This window comes from Acipenser ruthenus, chromosome 56 (assembly GCF_902713425.1).
Source record: "Acipenser ruthenus chromosome 56, fAciRut3.2 maternal haplotype, whole genome shotgun sequence".
Classification (NCBI taxonomy): domain Eukaryota; kingdom Metazoa; phylum Chordata; class Actinopteri; order Acipenseriformes; family Acipenseridae; genus Acipenser; species Acipenser ruthenus.
The window spans coordinates 5,487,051-5,509,134 of record NC_081244.1 but is presented as its reverse complement, the minus strand read 5'-3'; the positions used below and the strand labels follow the sequence as shown (position 1 = coordinate 5,509,134).

The 22,084-nt window shown below is 42.6% G+C and overlaps 2 protein-coding genes across 7 annotated transcripts in view; one reads left to right on the top strand and one right to left on the bottom strand.

Annotated features, from left to right (window-relative positions):
* The window catches only part of si:ch211-207e14.4 (interleukin-17 receptor D), a 14,745-nt gene extending 10,737 nt beyond the window's left edge, over positions 1 to 4,008 (top strand). The window contains exon 12 of the mRNA XM_034914939.2: positions 3,213 to 4,008. Within this exon, the coding sequence (XP_034770830.2) occupies positions 3,213 to 3,701 (489 nt within the window). The 3' untranslated portion in view covers positions 3,702 to 4,008. The remainder of the gene's footprint in view (positions 1 to 3,212) is intronic.
* LOC117404239 (adiponectin receptor protein 1-like) overlaps positions 1 to 22,084 on the bottom strand; it is a 26,341-nt gene extending 4,257 nt beyond the window's left edge. The window contains exons 1-8 of one of the 6 annotated variants that reach the window (XR_004544636.2): positions 21,971 to 22,084; positions 19,602 to 19,805; positions 18,335 to 18,526; positions 16,316 to 16,487; positions 15,313 to 15,499; positions 14,247 to 14,434; positions 13,549 to 13,742; positions 12,714 to 12,956 (exon numbers count right to left, since the gene is read on the bottom strand). Coding sequence is in view for 5 of the 6 variants with exons in the window: in XM_034007041.3 (XP_033862932.2) it covers positions 12,828 to 12,956; positions 13,549 to 13,742; positions 14,247 to 14,434; positions 15,313 to 15,499; positions 16,316 to 16,487; positions 18,335 to 18,526; positions 19,602 to 19,709 (1,170 nt within the window). In the remaining variant the exon portion in view is untranslated. Of the gene's footprint in view, positions 1 to 6,937; positions 12,957 to 13,548; positions 13,743 to 14,246; positions 14,435 to 15,312; positions 15,500 to 16,315; positions 16,488 to 17,178; positions 17,448 to 18,334; positions 18,527 to 19,601; positions 19,806 to 20,076; positions 20,418 to 21,970 lie in introns of those variants that run through there. The other 5 variants (XM_034007041.3, XM_034007043.3, XM_059017312.1 and 2 more) reach the window with 5 other exon arrangements.

Genomic DNA, 22,084 nt, shown 5'->3' with positions numbered 1-22,084 from the left:
TTGTTGAAGGAGACACTTCTTCACACAGAGAGTGGGGAGGGGATGGAATGGGTTACCTAGTCATGTTGCTGAAGGAGACTCTTCTTCACACAGAGAGTGGTGAGGGGATGGAATGGGTTACCTAGTCATGTTGCTGAAGGAGACTCTTCTTCACACAGAGAGTGGTGAGGGGATGGAATGGGTTACCTAGTCATGTTGTTGAAGGAGACACTTCTTCACACAGAGTGGTGAGGGGATGGAATGGGTTACCTAGTCATGTTGTTGAAGGAGACACTTCTTCACACAGAGAGTGGTGAGGGGATGGGATGGGTTACCTAGTCATGTTGTTGAAGGAGACACTTCTTCACACAGAGAGTGGTGAGGGGATGGAATGGGTTACCTAGTCATGTTGTTGAAGGAGACACTTCTTCACACAGAGAGTGGTGAGGGGATGGAATGGGTTACCTAGTCATGTTGTTGAAGGAGACACTTCTTCACACAGAGAGTGGTGAGGGGATGGAATGGGTTACCTAGTCATGTTGTTGAAGGAGACACTTCTTCACACAGAGTGGTGAGGGGATGGAATGGGTTACCTAGTCATGTTGTTGAAGGAGACTCTTCTTCACACAGAGAGTGGTGAGGGGATGGAATGGGTTACCTAGTCATGTTGCTGAAGGAGACTCTTCTTCACACAGAGAGTGGTGAGGGGATGGAATGGGTTACCTAGTCATGTTGCTGAAGGAGACACTTCTTCACACAGAGAGTGGGGAGGGGATGGAATGGGTTACCTAGTCATGTTGTTGAAGGAGACTCTTCTTCACACAGAGAGTGGGGAGGGGATGGGATGGGTTACCTAGTCATGTTGTTGCCGAATCACTGTGATCCTTTAAGACCTGACTTGACAAAGTTCTTGACAAAAATCTAAATGGCCGTGTAAGTATTTTGGGGTAACTTTTAGCAGATTTCTTTCAACTCTGGATGTTTTTCCTATTATTTATCACTATTAATATGACCAAGCCCATATATTATATGTATACATTTATTACAGAAAAAATTATAATAAATAAAAAATAAAAAAAAATCTTCCATTACCTTCAGTCGATTGTCACAGACGGTTCTGACATGTCCCTTTTGTGATGCGAGTCATCAGATCCGTTTCCATGGTTGCAAGGGTGTGCGGTTCTTTGATGGACCCAGATTCAGTTCAAATGTGTTTGCCCTCTGACGATGGGAATGCAGAGATGGGAGCCCAGCTAACAAGATTGAAGTTTTTGCAGGTATCAGACTTTTAAAAGACTCTCATCCACACCTGTGAGCAGAAACTGACCCAAGACTGTCACAGCAGGAAGCAGGCTGATCTTTGGGAAACAAACTGAACATTTGCCAAACTGCAACAAATATTGACTGTGATGTGTTTTAGAAAATATTTTTATCAGATGTGTGCAGGCGTGTCGTGTTCACAGAACCACTCCGAGCTGAGCCTGGTGCAGAGTTCGAATCCTGTTGGGAACGTGCTGAGTTATTGGATGATGTAAACTAACCTGTATTGATTGAAATAATATGATATACTCTTTGTCAATAATTATAGTGATGCTGTATATGTTCCTTTCAAAAATATCTGCATACTCAGTTGAAAACAATGGATAGATGTGGTGTGCAGTCTTTGAAAGCACATGCTGGAAGGAGTCAAACTCAGCAGGCTCTCATCATAAGGCCTTATGAGAAAAAGTAGCTTCATGTCTCTCATTAAATCAACACCAACAAATTGGCAAAAAGCAAAGGTTGTCTTAAAACCTGTTTCAACTAGATTTTGTATGAACAGAGAAAGGGGTCAGACTTAATTCAGTAAAATAATATTAGCATCTGTTATACTGAAGTAACTGAATTAGAAATACATGTTATAAAATCATTTAAAGTTAAACTGTTATACAAATAACAGTATCATTGTTGAACGAACATATTGCAGTTAAAAACGAAAGCAGTTCAGCACTAGCTGACACTGTCAGAATATTGTAATAATTGTACTGTGTTTTAAAGAATATAAAACCAGCATAAATAATATTGCAGCAAATTATAAACCGGTTATGATGATTTGAACCAAGAAAACTGAACAAGTGTTAATGTTAGAAAAAAAAAGCTTTTGTTATTAGTGCACATACACTCGTGGAAGTCTGTAACCGTGAAAGAAAGGCGCCTGGGGGAATTAAACACAGAGGCTAGGTATTGCAAATTAGCAGAAAGAAAAAGGTTAACCCTTTTAGACAAAACGATATTTGAAACTAAAAAGATCTCTTTGATTTTATTTGATTTTATTTGATAGGAGGCTGTGTGGTCTAGTGGTTAAAGAAAAGCGCTGATAACCAGGAGGTTGAACTGACCACTGTATGCTTATTCAAAGGCAGTCTTTGTCAAATACCTCACACACATTTGTATATGAAGTTAAACTGGCCCATTAAATACACACTGAAAAGATAACATAATATGCGGCTAGAAGGGACGTATATTTTTTGACTCGGCTTAATATAATCAAATAGAGCTGGTGTTACATATTAAAACATCTCTCATTTATACACATATACATGTATTATATTATAGCCAGGATTCTGTAGGAGTTGGATAAAGAGAGCGATGAAATCATGTTCCAAAATTTGGGCAACTTACAGGCAAGCCGCAGGCGCCCGGACAGACTACAGGGGTCGCTGGTGAGCCGAGGACACCCTGGCCGACCTAACCCTCCCTCCCTCCGGGCGGCGCTCGGCCAATTGTGCGCCGCCCCCTGGACTCGAACCGGCGACCTCCAGGCTACAGGGGGCATCCTGCACCCCACGCGGATCCCCCATACTTGTCATTTTAATTTGCTTTTTTATATTCCCCTTCACGCTGTCTGGAGTGACCTGTGAAACCACATGACTTGATTCTGAAATCGGACAGCGCAAGGCGTAAATAACAGCCATTACCCAGGGTGATCGTTTGTTGTGTAGCCAAACCATTCATGTGCAAATGGCCAAGACTGGTCTAAACCACTATGGTGGCAGTGTAATAGATCTACTTCTAGTAGGCTGATTGAATTAGTAAGACTGAATTCTGAATTAGACTTACCTGGTGATTTCAGAGGTAGGTTAGCGGTTTGAGTCCGGTCCTCGCCTCTCCATTCGATTCAACAGGTTGCCACACCATTAAAAAGTGAGTACAGCAACAAGACCTTTGATATGTTATATTTATTTCTCCACTAGGTGTCTCTGGACTTGTGGGAGACTCTGAGGATAGCGGAGGAAGGACCAATGGGCTGGATGTGTCATCAAATTGAGGAGAGCGATTTTGTGCTGGTGGTCTGCACCAAAGGGCTGCGGGCCCCCCACCAGGGAGAGAGGGAAGCTGGGCAAGGGGGTACTTCACAGGCAGCTGTCGCCCACATCGGAGAGGAAATGGGACGTGCAAAGTCCAGGGGGGAGGACCTGTCGAAATACATCACCGTTTTCTTTGAATATTCGACAGAGGATGAGGTACCAGGCATCCTGAGGCTGGCTTCCCAGTATCGCCTCATGCAAGATCTGCCATTGCTGTTTTCGCACCTCCACAAGGTGGCGCTGCAGGGACCGGGCAGGCAGCTGCAGGTGGAGAATATGTCCCAGGAGAGCTACGTGAAAGTGCCAGCAGGAGCTCTGCTCTACAGCGCCATCCAAGAGGCAAGCTGGTACTGCAGGAAGGGTCAGATGCTTTAGGTGAACGGATATAGTTTGTGGTTAAGGATCATACTGTACAGCTCTGGCCAAAAGTTTTGCATCACCCTGTAGAATGAACTCATTTTGCTTCATGAAGTCGAATGAAACCTGCAGAATAATGTTACGTTAACAAATCAATTACGCACCACCGCTTTGGAGTTTTCCCATATAACTGACACAAATTGAAAAATGTGACACTGTGACATGAAATACTGTACTACTATGATGGCTTCCGGTAGACTTTTGCCAGATCATTTTGTAGTTTACATGATCTAAATTATGTTCGCATAGTGTTTTTTTTTTTTTTTTTTTTTTTTTTAAAACTACGTCTCAATCCTAAAATTCGATGTGATGCAAATCTTTTGGCCAGAGCTGTAGATGAAACACGTGCGATGGAGAAAATGGTTCCTGGGTAGGTGTTTTGTGTGCTGGTGTGTACACGCAAAACACATTTAAAAACTTGTTTCAGCAGCTTACCAACAATGAATTGATGCAAGACCTAAGGAATCCAGCTAATCTCTTCGTCAACTGGAGCTGAAATGACCTGGAGCTCGTATTCCAGTATCTGCAGATACTACTTAAACTGACAACATAATTGTAGCGTCTGTACGGTTCCTTCCAGAAACAGCATGGGTTCTTTCATTTTGAACCTCTTGACACATACTGCAACTGGGTACTCGCGCAAACTTGTATCCAAATTGGACTGTTGGCTCTATTTCTACTTTAACGAAGTTGAAAACAAAGGATCAGGGATTTTATGATGGCTGTCATGACCTCTCTAACTGTAAACAAGTTTGTTTGTGTTGAATCTTCTATCGTAAGAATACAGATGTGTACCAAATATAAAAGACAATAACTCAAAGCGTACTGTCTCTAAATTCCCCAACCTGACCTCAGTATGACAGCCATATAAAGTGACCACAGCATACCAGTGTTCCTGAAAACCCAGCAAATATGATGACGTCAATACCTCCAATGAAGACATGAGGCTTTGACAGTGGTGGTGGCAGCACTGTAACATTACTGATCAAATTTGACTTGGAGAATCACAGAATGCAGCTGTGTACCGAGTATGAAGCCAGAATCTCAAAGCGTTATATGTGAAGGGGGGGTGTAGGTTACAACCTAGGAGTTTCAATAACACTGAGTATATGAAGTCTGCATCTCAAACGGCATGCAAGATATTAGCAGTTGAAGTTACAATCAGCCAGAACTACGCACATAGTAGTAATGTGAAAATGCCGAATTGCTTGCTTGTATTGTAATGTGCATGATCAGCCAATTGCTTAAGTCAATCTTATAAAAACTGCAATTATAATGGTGTGTATTTCTGAAAATGTGGTATCCTTGCACTCTAAAATTTGTGCATTATTTTTTATTCTTTTTTTTTATAAATAATATGTTCTAATAATATGTGGAGTGCAGGGGGTCATGCAGGCAGGAGCTTGCTGGTTCGAATCCTGGTTGCGCCAAGTTGGTGGCTGGGGACTAAGGCTGAGGCGATGCATCGTATCGTTTGACAAGCATCGACAGTCAAGCCTGTGCGTCGTTTTTGTGTAAAGGGTTTATTTTACATTATATTTGGAATCGGCCATTATTTTTCGCATTAAAACGGAGCTTCTCTGCTCCCCTCAGGTCTGATTTGCTGAATCTACATGCAAGTGTTTACTGATAGCACTGGACCTGTGCTGAGAAAGTTGAGAGCGTTGCACTAGAATTACAAATACTGTATCGACCGAGCCACAGTGCCTTCCGACGTTTGGCAATCATTTTCAAAACTAAGATGGCAAGACACTAAGTAATGTTGGGGATACTCCGGTAACGCGACTAATTTGTTTAATGCGATGGCACCCTTCAAAACCTGAAACAAAATCCGCATTTATTCATCTGAACTACTAGTAAAAATGAAACAAAACAAGATTGTTCCAAAAGTTGTATATTTGGTCAGAAGTATGAAGCATCCTGGCTGCGTCAGTCCCTAGGGAGCAGGTATTCTGTAATGCTGGACAGATTGTAAGCAAGTGTCGGTCATCGCTTAAATGAAAACAAAATGTGGACACTATTATGTTCCTTAACACAATTCAAATGCAAACCATGGACAAAACTGCTGTGGACTGCGATAACTGTTTTTTTCTGATTGGTCGTTACTCTGACTTGTTATAGATTTAAACAACTTTTTTTTTTTTGGGGGGGGGGGGTTGCTTTGACCCCCAACTGGTACAAATCAAATTAATAAGGTTAAATTACTATATGCATAAACTGATATAATCAATTGAATATGCACAATAGTTTTTAAAGCGTTACTAGCAATATTACGCAGCAATCCACAGCTCCACATGTATTACTGCGTTTTGTATTTATTTTTTACCCTTTCATAACGTCGATTAAATCAATGCATCAGGTTTTTTGGAGGACGACATATCGATGGTGAAAAATTAGGCATCGCCCCAGCCTTACTGGGGACCCGTTGGGGGAAAGCTGCATTGCCTTTTGCACTCCTGCAGGGTTAGGGAGGAAAATCATCTGGGGTTAGTTTAGCTCACTGCACTTTAGCGACCCCTAGAGGTCGGGTGCTCCCACAGGTCTAAACTGATATTTCCGAGGCTGGACCCTCAGAAGCTTTACACTTTGTATTGGTTTGGAGGGTAAGGAGAGAGGAATGACTTGCTCTCTTTACTTTCAAAAGAAAAATCAATCGTGTAATTTCTACACATCAGAGAATTCAGTTCTATGTAAGCATTCGTCTTTATATCATAATTTACTTTTTACTGTACAGCTCTGGCTAAAGGTTTTGCCTCGCCCTATAGAATTAACAAATGTTGCTTCATGAAGTCGAATGAAACCTGCTGAATAATGTTACGTTAAGATATTGAATTACACACCGCTTTGGAGTTTTCCTGTATACTTAATGGAAAATGGACAAATTGAAAAATGTGATATTTTAAAAACTAAATACTGTGCTACTATTATGGCTGCCAGTAGACTTTTGCCATATATTTGCCATAACTCGAGGTCTATATATGATGAATGTTTGGTTTTTTTGTTGCAAATATTGTAATGAAATTCCTATATTTGACATTTTTATATTACAAAAAGCAAAACAGTACATTTGAAAATGTACAGAGCTATATATATTTATATGCATGGTCATTTTATTGACAAATAAAAAATATCAGGTACCATGAAATGTTCTGCGTTGTATATTAAATATAATTATTAACCACTTCCTCCAAAAATGGAAAAAAAAAAATGACTCGAATTTATTTTTAAATTCTATTGTGCTACTTGTTTTAATATTTATATATTTACAGACATATTCATCTTCAGCGAAAAACCATCTAAACTTGGAAATAATATTAACAGTCTTCTTTGGGTGGTTTTATAATAAACAAACAGAAACACAGGTGTAACAGAATCCTACAAAAAGAATATTGGGTCAATGTTAGGCATACTTTCAAAGCCTTTAAATTGAATGAATCAATTCACCAATCAGAAACACACAATGTATGCGAGTACGTAACAATTTGCAACCCACATTATAAATGTACCAGCTTATACTGGGAGATACATCTGTTTATTAAAAGGAAGTGTAGCGAACAACGTCAATTTCATAAAACTTCCATGATCTAAACCAGTCTCAAAATGTGCAGTTTCAAAAGAAACACATGTTAACAGCTCCCATGTATTTTCATTTTAAACGTCATATCTGCTGCTACTTGAGGTTAGCTCTCTGTACGCTTGAGACCTATATAAATAATGGAAGAGTTATGGAATTACAAGACCTTCAGTTGTATTACTTATGCCGTGTTTCCATTAGCAACACGAAACCAGTCGTCCAATCTGCAACCAGTCTAGTGTCAAAGATCACCTGTACAGTATGTATCATGTGTTTTTTTGTATAACTGCTATTTATAAATGAATTCACCATCCCCTCCAACAGTCCCCTGACAGTATAATAGTCACAGCGCTCATGTTCTGCCTACATACTGTTTTACTGTTCAGGTTTGGAGAGATCCAGTTCTGCCAAGCCCGTTATCCTAGCAGTGTCCGACAGTCCCGATTGAAACTGATCTCGGTTCTGCTGCTGATGGAAACAAACAAGCCCGATTTGAAACCGCTTTCAAGCCAGTCCCAGTGACCAACGGAAACTTAGCATGAAGTGGTTCTAGTTTTGTGAGAGTAAACAGCTGTGTTGCTCCTGTATGGTTAAAACAACAGACAATTAATGCTCTGAACGCCTGCCTGGGTGCAACGGGACAGCCTCAAACCTTGAGGAGGATACACACAAAACGACAGGGCTGAGCTTCTCCCTTTGTTGTGGTTACCTAGCAACAGGCTACAATGGGGACCAGAGGCCACAATACTGGAATGCTCCTAACGGCCAGTTCTTTAATGACTCCCATCATTTTAATGGTAGAAACAAGCAAAGTGCAATAATTCAACTTTGTAGCAGTAGCAGCTTCAAATGTCATTATTTTGGTTTTCACATCACTGCCAACACCTATAGTAATGGAAATGTTAAAAAGAGATTAAAATGACATTTGTTCTGAAATTAAGCCTTGGCACTTGCATAAAAGGGCAATGCATATAATAATGTCACAGCAGTGTGCAAATGTATGAGAAGACCCCGTGGCTTCTGTGGTTGTGATTTTGTTGTGCGTATGAAATCAAATCACTGGAACTGAAAATCTTGGAAAATGGGCTAAATTAGTGATTGTCTAAATTAAATCGATGACTCTATAGGCCACTCATGCAACGAATTTAAAACGGTAAGAGAAAAGGAACACACAGCCAAAAATGTTCAAACGCACTTTTTAGAAGTTGTTTAAGAGGCCTGATTAAAGCACAAAGCGGTCTGATGTTTTCACACACGAGAGCGTAGTGTTTCTGTATCACTGATTACTGAGCAGAAATTGAAATTCTCACACCCAGAGGTTTGCATGCAGGCAGGTATATAAAGGATATCAATGACAGATCTTGAGGTGTTCATATATATATATATATATATATATTTTTTTTTTTTCAACAGTAAAACCACGCTGTTGTAGTGCAGTCAAATACAGACATCAACTGTTCAAAAGTGCTTAAGATTCATTTGGAATTGCTTGGCGAACTCAAAACTAATATTTGTCTTATTAAAAAACACAGGCCTCATTAGAATTGGCGCTTTTGTTTTTAAAACAGGTGTAGACACTAATGAGGACTGAAAAAGTACAGTGCTGGCTGAAAGGTTCTGGGTATTGTGTGGTTCTGATTAGGTCACAGAGCCTACACCTTGTCCCTTAATCTTTTTTTCTTTGAAACAGTTAGGGTTGTATTCTGTAATGTGGCTTCTGGTGTTGTATCAATACAGAAGACCTCAGTCTTGAGTCAGTCTTTTAAGCAGTGGCTTAAACCTGTCAAGTCCAATTATGACAAGTATGTCATTAAAAATTCCCCACCCACCACACTATAAATTGAATAAAATCTACTAGCTTTTCATCAAAATGTACCTAGTCTGAATAGTGACTGTTATATGCCTAGCAGAATCTCTCTGCTGTTCAGTTTCATTGGGATTTTGAATCCTGTTAACCTGCGATAACATTTACAGTTTGGGAAAAAAATAAATAAATAACGTCACAAAGGCCCCCCTTTACAGTACAGCACAGCTCCGCTTGCAGGTTGCATAAGAATCTCATATCAGAACGCATTTTCCTATATCAAAGGCATTATAAAAAACACTGGTAATGAGGACATGAAAAAAAAAAGCGTTGTGCATATTTTAAATCGGTTGGATAACTTGTGTTTAAGCTACTTGCTTACAAGACGACTCAAGATGACACAGATTTTTGCAGGGATTACTTTCAACAAAGCATCGACTGCACAACAGAGAGACGCAGCCACTCCAACACAGTAAGACTGCATTAGCCAGTACAGCATGTGTAAAAATCAAGTCAACACTGTCCAAAAATATCCCAAAGGACAGATGAAACCGTATCAAATATTTTGACTCAACTGGTGGCTCCAGTTCAGTTGGTCTTGGTCTTGCAATTGATCAATGGCTGTCTCTGTCTTGGCACAGACATTATGTACAGTAATTGTATATTCTCAGTGCACAGTTGATGCCTTGTCCATTGTGCAAGATATCTTCGTAACACACATCATGATAATATTTCAGAAATCTAATTCCATGAACCTTTCCTGCACTCTACATACGCCTCACCTGTACAGTTTTTATAACATGTTAAAGAAACTAAAATGTATTTAAATTTTGATACCTGGTGCCATACACGGTTGAAGAAATTTCTCAGTTTGCGTCCTTTGCTTTCAGGTAGTCTTGCACTTCTTAGATTTGCCTGGAGCGTGAAATTGTCCGCACCCCTTCAATGGCTTATCTACTGTTGTTAACCAGCCAGCTGTTTCCCTTATTGATTGACATGGCTTCAGACAATAACGTGACTCTGAAGACACTGTGTGAAGTGAACTGACTAGAAATCTAACCGATAAACATGTGTATTCATTTGAAAACATCCGGTATTAGAAAACTGGTCAAATAAAGTTATTGGTGTCCTTGCTTTACCTTCAAAGATATCAGCCACTCTTCCTGGGTCACTTCGGAGTTTTGTTCAAGGTCAAATAATTTTTACTGGCTGCAAAGAATGTCCGTCATAAGGGGAGGCAGCTCATTGGTTAAGGAAGGAAAGAAGGAAGGTATTGAAGTTGTGGGGCTATTTCACTCCACAGCTCTGGCCAAAAGTTTAGCATCACCCTACAGAATTAACTAATTTTGTTTCATAAAGCCGAATGAAACCTGCTGAATAATGCTATGGTCAACATACTGAATTGCACACCGCTTTGTAGTTTTCCAGATACTTAACGAAAAACTGACAAAATGTGCATTTTGAAATCTAACATGAAACGCTACTTTTGCGATATCATTACATGATGTTAAATAAAAGATCTTACTTTTTAATTCTTACACCTCAATCCTAAAACTCTAGCGGTGCAAAACTTTTGGCCAAAGCTATACAGGTGAAACATTCAGGAAAGTATTGCAAGCAAAACCTGCACTCAGTCTAAGTGTCACGTTTCGAAATGCAAATGCAGGCAAAACTACACAATGGACCAGGAAAAATATATAAAACGAAGCAATAAATTATTAAATAAATAAATTAATTAATTAATTAATTCCGTTTTCATGGATGTTAATACACATTTAAAAAACACACACACACTTCAGATATACTAAAGACATGAATCTTGTTGTTTTGTTATTTTTTTTTTCAACTATATACAAATTACAGTGTTTTCATGTCGCATCGTTCCATTTTGACAGAAATATCCCTATAGTTCGTAAAAGTATGGTGATAGTCGCTATTTTTTCCAAGTATCACTGTTTAAAAAATTGTTACAACAACACAATAAAAGTATACAGCTCTGGCCAAAAGTTTTGCATCACCCCCCTATAGAATGAACTAATTTTGCTTCATAGAGTCCAATGAAAGCTGCTGAATAATGTTCCCTTGTTAACATATTGAATTCCACACCCTCTATATAGAATGAACTCCCTCAGCTTCATAGAGTCCAATGAAAGCTGCTGAATAATGTTCCCTTGTTAACATATTGAATTCCACCCCCTCTATATAGAATGAACTCCCTCAGCTTCATAGAGTGCAATGAAAGCTGCTGAATAATGTTCCCTTGTTAACATATTGAATCACACACCGCTTTGTAATTTTCCAGATACACAACAAAAAACTGTTGAAAAATGTAGTTTCTCTTTGATAACATGATGTTAAATAAAATATCTAAATTATGTTTATTTTTTTTTATTGTGTCTCAATCCTAAAATTTTTGGCCACAGCTGTAGTTTTACTGTTCCGTTGCTTTAACAGATCTAGTTGATAGTCCAGTATGTTTATATTCCCTAATTTTTTTTTAATTTTTTTTAATTGCACGAGAGAAACATTGAATCAAAGGTCATCAAAACCACCTTAAAAGGGGAGGGGAATGATCTAGGGAGAGACGATTATTTAGCAGGGAAAAAAATGTGTGTTTTTAAAAAAAAAAAAAGTTCTCCCTTGCATTTGTGCGTTAAGATTTTTTTCTTTATATAAATTCTCGATTACACTTTTTTTAAATGTTGTACTATTTTTTTGTTCCCTAGTGAGTCTGCTTTTCTCACATACCTACATCCCAATTTTACACAAACATTATTACTTTCTTGGACCGTCTGAAACGATCTTAGATAAGGAAGTCCCACATTAGTGCTACTCAAGGGCTGTGAAACCATCTGCATGTGTATTACCGGCTACACATGTACAAAAAAAAAAGCCTTGTGATTGGTGGGTTACCAAGAAACGTTACAGAATCAACCAATCACAGTTCTCGTAATAAAAATCACAGCGTCTTTTCAGCCATTAAAACAATTCGTCACTTTGTGAGGGACAACAATAGGCTGGGCCAGAGACAAGGATTGTATCAAACTTTAACCCCAAAACATACAAGTAAATCGATTCAATTATCTAAACAGTACCAGATCTTAATATTGAGTAAAGTATAAAAGAGCCTAGGAAAGCACAGGTAAGCACGGTAAAGCCCAGAGAGATACGGTAAAGCATATTAAAAACCATGGCACACATGGATGGAAATAAGGCTCCCATTGCATAGCAGTGTGATCCATTACTGGTTTTACTATGAGTTTAATAATAAGACACACCTGAGCTTGTTACCTAGACACACTGGGGGCTGATCAAGTTGGTAGTAAAACCCGGAAAAGGTCGAAAACTGCTATGCAATAGGAGTCTTACTTTCATTCCTGGCAGAGCACGGTGAACGATGGGAAAACCACAAAATCTCTGTGCAAATTTCCTGTCGTAATTATGGAGGGGGGGGGAATCTTTTCAGAGAGGAGTTGAGCATTGTAATATTTTTATTGCACAGAGGAGAGGGTATGTAAGTCATCTCCCACCCCACCCCACCCCAGGGTAGTTCAAAACATTACCCGCCCAGGACTTTCTCAAATCGGGTTACCTTGGAGCAGACTTGCCCATCTCGGATTCTCTCACGGTTCTTTTAAATGACAGAGAGAGAGAGAGAGAGAGTGTCTGTTGCTGTGTCCGAGATGCTGCCTTGGCTAGCTGGTCCTCACAGCATGGTGTCCGCAGCACACCCCCCTCCCAGCGAGGAGCGGAAAGCCTGAAGCTGAGACACCCCGTGCAGGTGAACCACGGCCCCAGCCACAACCAGCACGTGGAAGATCTGATGGGAGTGGAACTGCACAGAGACAAGACACAGGTCAGTGTCCCGCGAGTTTGAGGTCAACTGCCACCAGAGCATTACTACTTTAAAACCAACGAGAGACACATTTTTGTATATGTAATATATTCTGACTCATGTTATTATTTTATCTGTTCTATGCTCTAGTGCTATATATTATAAAGACATTTCAGAGGGCTGGATCGCATCAATATCAGGGTCTAGTGCTGTATATTATAAAGACATTTCAGAGGGCTGGATCGCATCAATATCAGGGTCTAGTGCTATATATTATAAAGACAATTCGGAGGGCTGGATCGCATCAATATCAGGGTCTAGTGCTGTATATTATAAAGACATTTCAGAGGGCTGGATCGCATCAATATCAGGGTCTAGTGCTATATATTATAAAGACATTTCAGAGGGCTGGATCGCATCAATATCAGGGTCTAGTGCTGTATATTATAAAGACATTTCAGGGGGCTGGATCGCATCAATATCAGGGTCTAGTGCTATATATTATAAAGACATTTCAGAGGGCTGGATTGCATCAATATCAGGTCCTGCTCTATATTACACATCACGCATTTGACCAGGAGCTCAGACCTACCCAGATGTCACACCTGCCAGGGAAGAATCTCTCTGGGATGCGGGCCGCGTACAGAGCCACCCCTAGGATGTAGCAGATCGCCATGAGGAACAGCCAGCCGATCTGCCCTACCGTGATGGCGTGGATCAAGCCCTCGGAGAACATGAAGTGAAGGGTGGGCACCAAGCCGCTGAGCCCGAGCCCCAGGAACACCCCTGCCACGAGAGAGAAGCATGATTTCATACCAAGCGATTTAAGTGCTGTGTAATTAAACCAGGTAGAATCGAGATTATATTCATGTTTATATTTAATTGGGTAGAAATACTTGAATTCAGCCCCCCCCCTATGTTGTGGGAGGCAACAGTGACATGGGTTTATTTGAAAAGACCAACAAGCAAGTTGCAATTGATAAGAGTTTGTTAAAAACGCGATTTGAGATAATCGTGATCGATCATTCGAATCGTCACAACCCTCATTTCCTTATCAAGTGTGCAGCTGTGGACAAAAGTTTTGCAAGTTTATTTCGCGTGGTAATCAATTCAATATGTTAACGTGACATTATTCGGCAGGTTTCGTTCGACTTTATGAAGCAAAATGAGTTCATTCTCTAGGGGGGATGACGCAAAACGTTTTGTCCCAGAGCTGTACACTCACAGACACGTCTGTCTACTTGACTCATCTTCTTATAGTTTTGTGGGTGGTTCTACAGGGCTGTTTACCTGCGCGCACGGCTCTGTACTGGGGGGTAGCGAAGCGGTCCCACTGAGACACCACGATGGCTGTGATCCCCAGCACACAGATGATCACCAGGTAGATGAGGCGAGGCTGAGGGGAGCAGTAGAAGGAATAATACAGCCAGGGTACAAAGCTGCCCATGATCAGAAGAGCAATGCCAGAGTAATCTAGTCTGGGAGCGACAGAGAGAGACAGAGAAAGAGAGCTTATCCATACGGACAAGGATTTCACAAGCGTGCCTACAGATCTGCTACTTCTGTATTCAAATTTGGCAGATGCCTTTATCCACAGGTGCTATAGGGCAGTACAGGGGTACAATTATTATTTATTTCTTAGCAGACGCCCTCATCCAGGGCGACTTACAATTGTTACAAGATATCACATTATTTTTACATACAATTCCCCATTTATACAGTTGGGTTTTTTACTGGAGAAATCTAGGTAAAGTACCTTGCTCAAGGGTACAGCAGCCGTGTCCCCCACCTGGGATTGAACCCATGACCCTCCGGTCAAGAGTCCAGAGCCCTAACCACTACTCCAGATTTGTATTTAGTTTACAGTTAGTGCAAATAATTATACTGCTAGAATACAATATGAACTAGGATGCAACAAGTTAGGACTACAGCAAGTGCATGCACTCTTGTAATCGCTTAATAAAATCACACAGAAACACCCAGCGTAAACCGATGGTTTATTTAGTCACACGAGATAAACTTGGCTTGGTGGTCCAGCGGTTAAAGAAAAGGGTTTGATACCAGGAGGTCCCCGGTTCAAATCCCGGCTCAGCCACTGACTCACTGTGTGTGACCCTGAGCAAGTCACTTAACCTCCTTGTAGTCCGTCCTTCGGGTGAGACGTACAACAAAGGACGTGCGACTCTGCAGCAGCTGTTGATGCAGAGTTCACCCCCCTAGTCTCTGTAAGTCGCTTTGGATAAAAGCGTCTGCTGAATGACTAATTCATAACAAACCGACGTTGGCAAACGAACGTCCTAGTTTCTCAACTGCATTTCTCGGCTGCGTTTCTCAGCCTGTGGGCTTGGGAGCTTACTTGGAGAAGGTGCGGGAGACCTTCTCCGAGTGGCAGTAGACGGTGTGGAAGAGCCAGGAGAAGCAGAGGCACAGCACGGCTCCCAGGAAGAACATGCCGAGCACCACCTTCTCCTGCACCGGAGACACGAAGTTAATGTTGGGGCTGAACATGTAGGCGATCCCCAGGATTAGGAAGAAGAAGAAACCTGGGAACGCAAGCAGAGCAGAAAAAAAAGCATCCCCTAGATGTTTTTGAAACTTAAAAAAAGCCATAGAAAAAAAAAATATTACGCAATATAAAAACAGATGCAAAGATAGGAAACTGAACATGGTACTCTTATATGTGAAGCGATTGAAGGGGATGTGCAGGTCAGAGGCGTTATAGGTGTGGAGTCCTATGGCGAGTTTCACAGACCCTGATTTGGGACTATGTAATGTTACATTAGGGAATACAGTCCCAGACTAGTGCCAATTGTAGGAAGTGTACAATGTACGGAAATCTAATGAACGTCAATGCGTTTGGCATGTTTAAACCACAACAGGTTCTCTCTAAACAGACTGCATAAGTTTATGGCAGCTTTTCATCTGTTTTTTTTCAATGACAGACCCAAAACAGCAAAGAGCGTGCGAGAATTACATTCTCAGCTTGATGAGGCCACTTAGAAAACACACATTAAATACATGAATTTTTGTTTCACAGAAAACAATTTGGTGTGAATACCTTCACAAATCTGGTCCTTATGCGAACAAAAAAAAAGACAAAGACAAACACGTGACTGATTTTGTATTTCATTTCACCAGACACAGTACTAGCATAGGATTTCATGATACTGACAGCTCTTGGATATAAATCTGGTATAGGTCTGATTCTGAAGGATCGAAAACGCTGGCTTTTTCTTGGCTTTAAAGAGTGAGCGAGTGAGTGAGTGAGCGAGGGGGTAAAGGCTGGTCTGCAGTAACACAGTGTGGTAACGTGTATAAACCCTGAGACTCATCACTCTGGCCGTGGCGCTTTGCCTCACCAATCAGGTGTGTCCAAATGTTGCCCGTCTCGGTGTGCATTCTGAAGATGCTTTGGAAGCAGGCTCTGAACGAGGGCATGGGGGGGCGGTGCCCGTGCAGCAGGAAGTCATTGTCCTTCAGCCAATCAGGGAGCACATCGTGAGGGATGACCCGCCATCGCCCCTCCCACACCTGCAGACGAAACACGCAGGGAGAGGATCACAAAAACAGACGAGGCAGGGGGGGGGGTCTGTGTTCTATACAGAGCTGCAAGAACCATGAGGCACTAGCTAAAAACTAGCTGAAACTGAGTCAAGCTTGTCTGCTTGACTCAGTTTCTTATACAGTGCACTGATGAAGGCACCAGCCAAAACTACTACTTGACTTTGTTTAGTCTTAACCTTAGCATTCTGATTGAGCGTTTTTGAAGTTATGGGTGTGTTCAATAGAGAATTATTCTGTCAATTCGTTGCAGAACTGTAGAACTCCAAAACCCGTTAATAAAGCAAATTATAAAATCGCTTATGAGAAATCAACCAAATCGCTGTTAAGGACAACATTCCAGCACATCTTACCCTGTGCACACAGATGTCGTCCGTGTATTGACCATACTGCACAGTTCTGAAGTAAAAAAAAAACTAAAAAAAAACTACATTTTCAATAGCAGTTCCATTTTTTCATCCTTGCGATTTCTAATAAGTTAATATGTTGTGTTTAGGGAGGGGCGTCTCTCCTTATTACAGCAGAAAATAATTTTGTGCAAGCAGCCTTTGCTTACACACGAGAAAACCAATGTGAGACACTCTTTGCACAACCTATTAATTATATAAGAAATACATAAGAACGCACAGCCTTGGTCAGCACGCCTTTAAATTCTACTCACAGAAGCCTCAAGCTGAGACTTTGTCTTGCTGGTTGACTGTGATTCTCCAGCCTCTGCTCTCCCCCGTCCTTTCCTACGCTCCTCGCTTGACTCCTCCAGCTCCACCTTGTTATTCAGCCTTCCTCTGCTTTCCTTGATATCAGAGCCCCTTTCTATGCGCGGGACAGAGGCGAAACTGGGTTGCCCTAATTCGGACTTGCTGTTTAGCCTGTGTTTGGGCCCCTTTGGTTTTGGGTCCTCAAATCTCCTCATCTCCATTAAGTTCAGGGCTTATAAAAGGATGAAAGCGGGTGTAATTTCCATTAGCTGCCCACAAGGTGGCGCCACAGTAAACATCATGTGCAGTGACCACCAAATGCTGTAATTTCCAGGTACGGCCAGCAGGTGGAGTGCTTTCCCCTACTGGGCGCAGTTATCTTGGATTTTGTTCTTCAAAATACCCAGAGCAGTGTCCTTATTCTAACAGTAATAACAACAACAAATAAATATGAACAAAACTAAAAAAGCACGGCTATATTTTTCTACCACTTTCTACGCGAACATGGCTGCGATACTGACATTAGCCGAAATGTTCGCCTACTTCATACAGTTTTTGTTCCTGAGAGTCTTCTGCGGTAGCGTGGTTCATGATGTCATAATGGGGCTGTGATGTCACATGTCAAGGCCAGGAAATGCAAAAGGCTTTTTGTGTCAAATGACAGCAAACGGTTGAAAACGACTGATGATATCACATATGGATAGATGAAAGATATACATTGTCTAGTGCTTTACTACCAATGGCTATGTGCACTGAATACAAACACAAGTTTGATTAGAACCAGGTAAATACATGCACTAGAGGTAAACTGAATTTGGCATTGTGTTTTAAGGTTTTAAACTTCCTGTATAAATTATATAGAGGATACACCAGGATTGTTCATAGAGTCAGGAATGGAAATAAGACTCCCGTTGCATAGCAGTTTGATCCATTCCTGATTTTACTGTGAGTTTAATAAGACACCTGAGCTTGTTATACACTGTGGCTGATCAGGCTGGTAGTAAAACCTGGAATGGGTGAAACTGCTGTGCAATAGGAGTTTAGTTTACATCCCAGTAGAATACTGTAGTTATGCCCTGAATAACCCCCAGTGGTGTTCCTCATTAAAAGGGGTTTGACCTTGAAAACGAACTCCTCCATTTTCTCCATGGCGTGATGCGCCTGCAGGGGCAGCGTAAGGACACGGACCGGATCTACTTCCTCGGCCTCTTCCTCCTCCTCCTCCTCCTCCTTCTCCTCCCAGGCTCCGCCCTGCTCCTCTCCGTCATGCTGCTCCTCCGCCTTCCCATCAACCACCTCCCTTCCTCCGTCCTGCCAGAACAAAACAAGGTCTGGTCAGTCACAAGCATGGTCACACCCACACCCCGGCTCCACTTCAGGAGCAATGTGGTCAGGCTGTGGAACAGGAGTAGCCTTAACTGAGGTTCTCCTATTTAAATACAGGGAGACATTCAATTGTAAATCTGTCCCCCATTTTCTCTCCAATTTAGAGTGTTAGCTGCTCCGGAGAACTGAAGGTTCAGTGAGCGTCCTCCGATCCCACGACCGAGCCAGCTTCCTCTTCCACACCCAGGAACTCGAGAGCGGATGTCAGCGAGCTACCGCCCTCTAGAGGACAAGCCCTGCAGGTGTCCGCTCTGAGCTCACTGTGCGCCTGGCCAGCAGGGTTCGCTGTAGCGCGATGAGGAGAAACAATCCCTATCGGTTTTGCCTCCCTGACTCAGTGCCAGAGCCAATGCGAAGACCGGTGACTTCTCACAGCCAGGACACGAATCTAAGTGGGATCCCCAATTGTAAATACTTTTGAATCATATTATTTAGACTATATAACAGTATGACACTTATGCAAATAAGTGATGAGTGAATATGTTTACTATAAAATATTGAAAAAATGTCGTGAATTCACATGGAACTAATTTACTAAATCGCAATCTATGTATAACCTCAGTACTTAACCATTATTATTATTATTATTATTTTCTTAGCAGACGCCCTTATCCAGGGCGACTTACAATTGTTACAACATTATTGTTACATACAATTACCCATTTATACAGTTGGGTTTTTACTGGAGCAATCTAGGTAAAGTACCTTGCTCAAGGGTACAGCAGCAGTGTCCCCCACCTGGGATTGAACCCACGACCCTCCCGTCAAGAGTCCAGAGCCCTAACCACTACTCCACACTGCTGCCCTTGTGCGTTAACTGAATAATTTAAGGAAAACTAGAATCAAAAGGGATTTACCATTTGAGCCCCGCACAGACACCCCTCTAGGTGTTCCAAACACTTCACAACAACAAGACTTTAAGCAAACCATGCCAAAAGACGAATTCAATACCTTAGCGTTTGCCTGGTTTTTCATGGGCTTTGCAGACCCCTGACCTTACCGTGTCCTGGGGTGCAGTGCCAGCCTGCTCCAGTAGGTGTCTCTGCGGTTTCTCTGCAGGCTCGAGCAGGGCGGGGCCTCCCTGGGAGCTGGGGGGCGGGGAAGCCATGGTGTGGGGCAGGGAGCTGGTGCCTAAATCGATCGCCCAAGAGCAGCTGTGCAAAGTCGCTATTCACCCTGCAAGATCAGGGCTTCACCTCCACATCTGGGGGAGAGGAGAGGAATAAAAAACAAATTTAAAAATGTTACAGAGATATGCTAGAAGGTTTCCCTGAGGATCAAAATGCTTCTCCTTCCTGTAGGATTACTGTGTGTCTATGTAGTCTGTGCAACAGCCCCCTAGCTATATTTTGAACCAGTTGGCTGTACTTTGTAAATCTCTGAGTCGATGCGTGTTTCGAAAACACACATGCCATTTGGTCAGTCACTCTGACCTTCTGATACGGTCAAGAAATTGTGCTTAGGAATGTCCTTACCAAGTTTCAGCACAACAGGCTGAGCAGTTCTCAGTATACTGCTGGCTTGTTAGACCTTTCTTGTAGGGCACCGAGCACCAGAAGAAACAGCATTTCTCGTGCGCTCCACTGTGCCGATTGTGATTCCCTCTCCAGGCTTCGCTTCACATGAACGACTTCAATGGCAGATGGGTTTTCTGTTGTGACAACAGCACCGAAAACACCCCAGGGTTCAGATGACTAGAAACTGTGTGACCTTCAGTCTTGCTGTTTACAATGGCTCGCTTTTTCTATTATCTGATTCCCTCAGCTCCAACTACTGAGCTAAACTGCTTCCGTCCCTCCCAGTCCCTCAGCTCTAACCACTGGGCCACACTGCTTCCCTCCCGCCCAGTCCCTCAGCTCTAACCACTGGGCCACACTGCTTCCCTCCCGCCCAGTCCCTCAGCTCTAACCACTGGAGCCACACTGCTTCCCTCTCTCCCAGTCCCTCAGCTCTAACCACTGGGCCACACTGCTTCCCTCCCTCCCTCCCAGTCCCTCAGCTCTAACCACTGGAGCCACACTGCTTCCCTCCCTCCCAATCCCTCAGCTCTAACCACTAGACTAGACCACACTGCTTCCCTCCCGCCCAGTCCCTCAGCTCTAACCACTGGGCCACACTGCTTCCCTCCCTCCCAGTCCCTCAGCTCTAACCACTGGGCCACACTGCTTCCCTCCCTCCCAGTCCCTCAGCTCTAACCACTAGACTAGACCACACTGCTTCCCTCCCTCCCAGTCCCTCAGCTCTAACCACTAGACTAGACCACACTGCTTCCCTCCCTCCCAGTCCCTCAGCTCTAACCACTAGACTAGACCACACTGCTTCCCTCCCGCCCAGTCCCTCAGCTCTAACCACTAGACTAGACCACACTGCTTCCCTCCCAGTCCCTCAGCTCTAACCACTAGACTAGACCACAATGCTTCCCTCCCGCCCAGTCCCTCAGCTCTAACCACTGGGCCACACTGCTTCCCTCCCTCCCAGTCCCTGAGCTCTAACCACTGGGCCACACTGCTTCCCTCCCTCCCAGTCCCTCAGCTCTAACCACTAGACTAGACCACAATGCTTCCCTCCCGCCCAGTCCCTCAGCTCTAACCACTGGGCCACACTGCTTCCCTCCCTCCCAGTCCCTGAGCTCTAACCACTGGAGCCACACTGCTTCCCTCCCTCCCAGTCCCTCAGCTCTAACCACTGGAGCCACACTGCTTCCCTCCCAGTCCCTCAGCTCTAACAAATAAGCTACAATGACTTTCTCCAAGTTGCCCAGGTAAAAAACAATTAGATCACAAATAAATTCACCCTCCCTGTCCCTCTGCTCTAACCACTAGACCGGGTCACACTGTTTTGAGCTAACGGTACGAGAAAAAAAAAAGGCAGGCAAGCGAGATATGGCAAAGCAATGGGACGGAGACGAGGGGCTGGGAACGGGAGGAAGACTGGCCTAGCGGTTGTGGTTATAGTGAGGAGGGATACAAAAAAAACAGGTTATTTTTTTAAAACGAAACACTGCGCAGGCAACTAACACGGGGGGGGGGAAAGGAGGGGACAGCAGGTTTGCTGTATGCCCCCCCAAAGGCTGGATTAAAATAACAAAAGGGGGGTTACATGATGAATCCCGTTTGTGTAAAATACGTTTATAAAGACGTAGCGGCACCATTTCGCTGCGCACGTCAGTAACAAAAACACATACCAAGTGTGAATCAGTCATTAGAAATAAGACCGTGCAATAAAATAACGAAGCAACGCACGTCATGCTTTTTTAATTTTTTTTTTTTTTTTTTTTGACAAATAACAAATAGCTAAAAACAGGCTCGGCTGCATGTCGTTTTTAAATACTGTGTATGAGGTCGACGTTAAAAAGCGTTGTACACAAACCTTGGTTCTGCACCGTTATTAAAATCACGTCCTCTGAATTTCACCCAGCCGCAGATTCACTTCAGCAGTAAACAACGGGGCGAAAGAGACTTCCGGGTGCCCGCACTCGCAGTC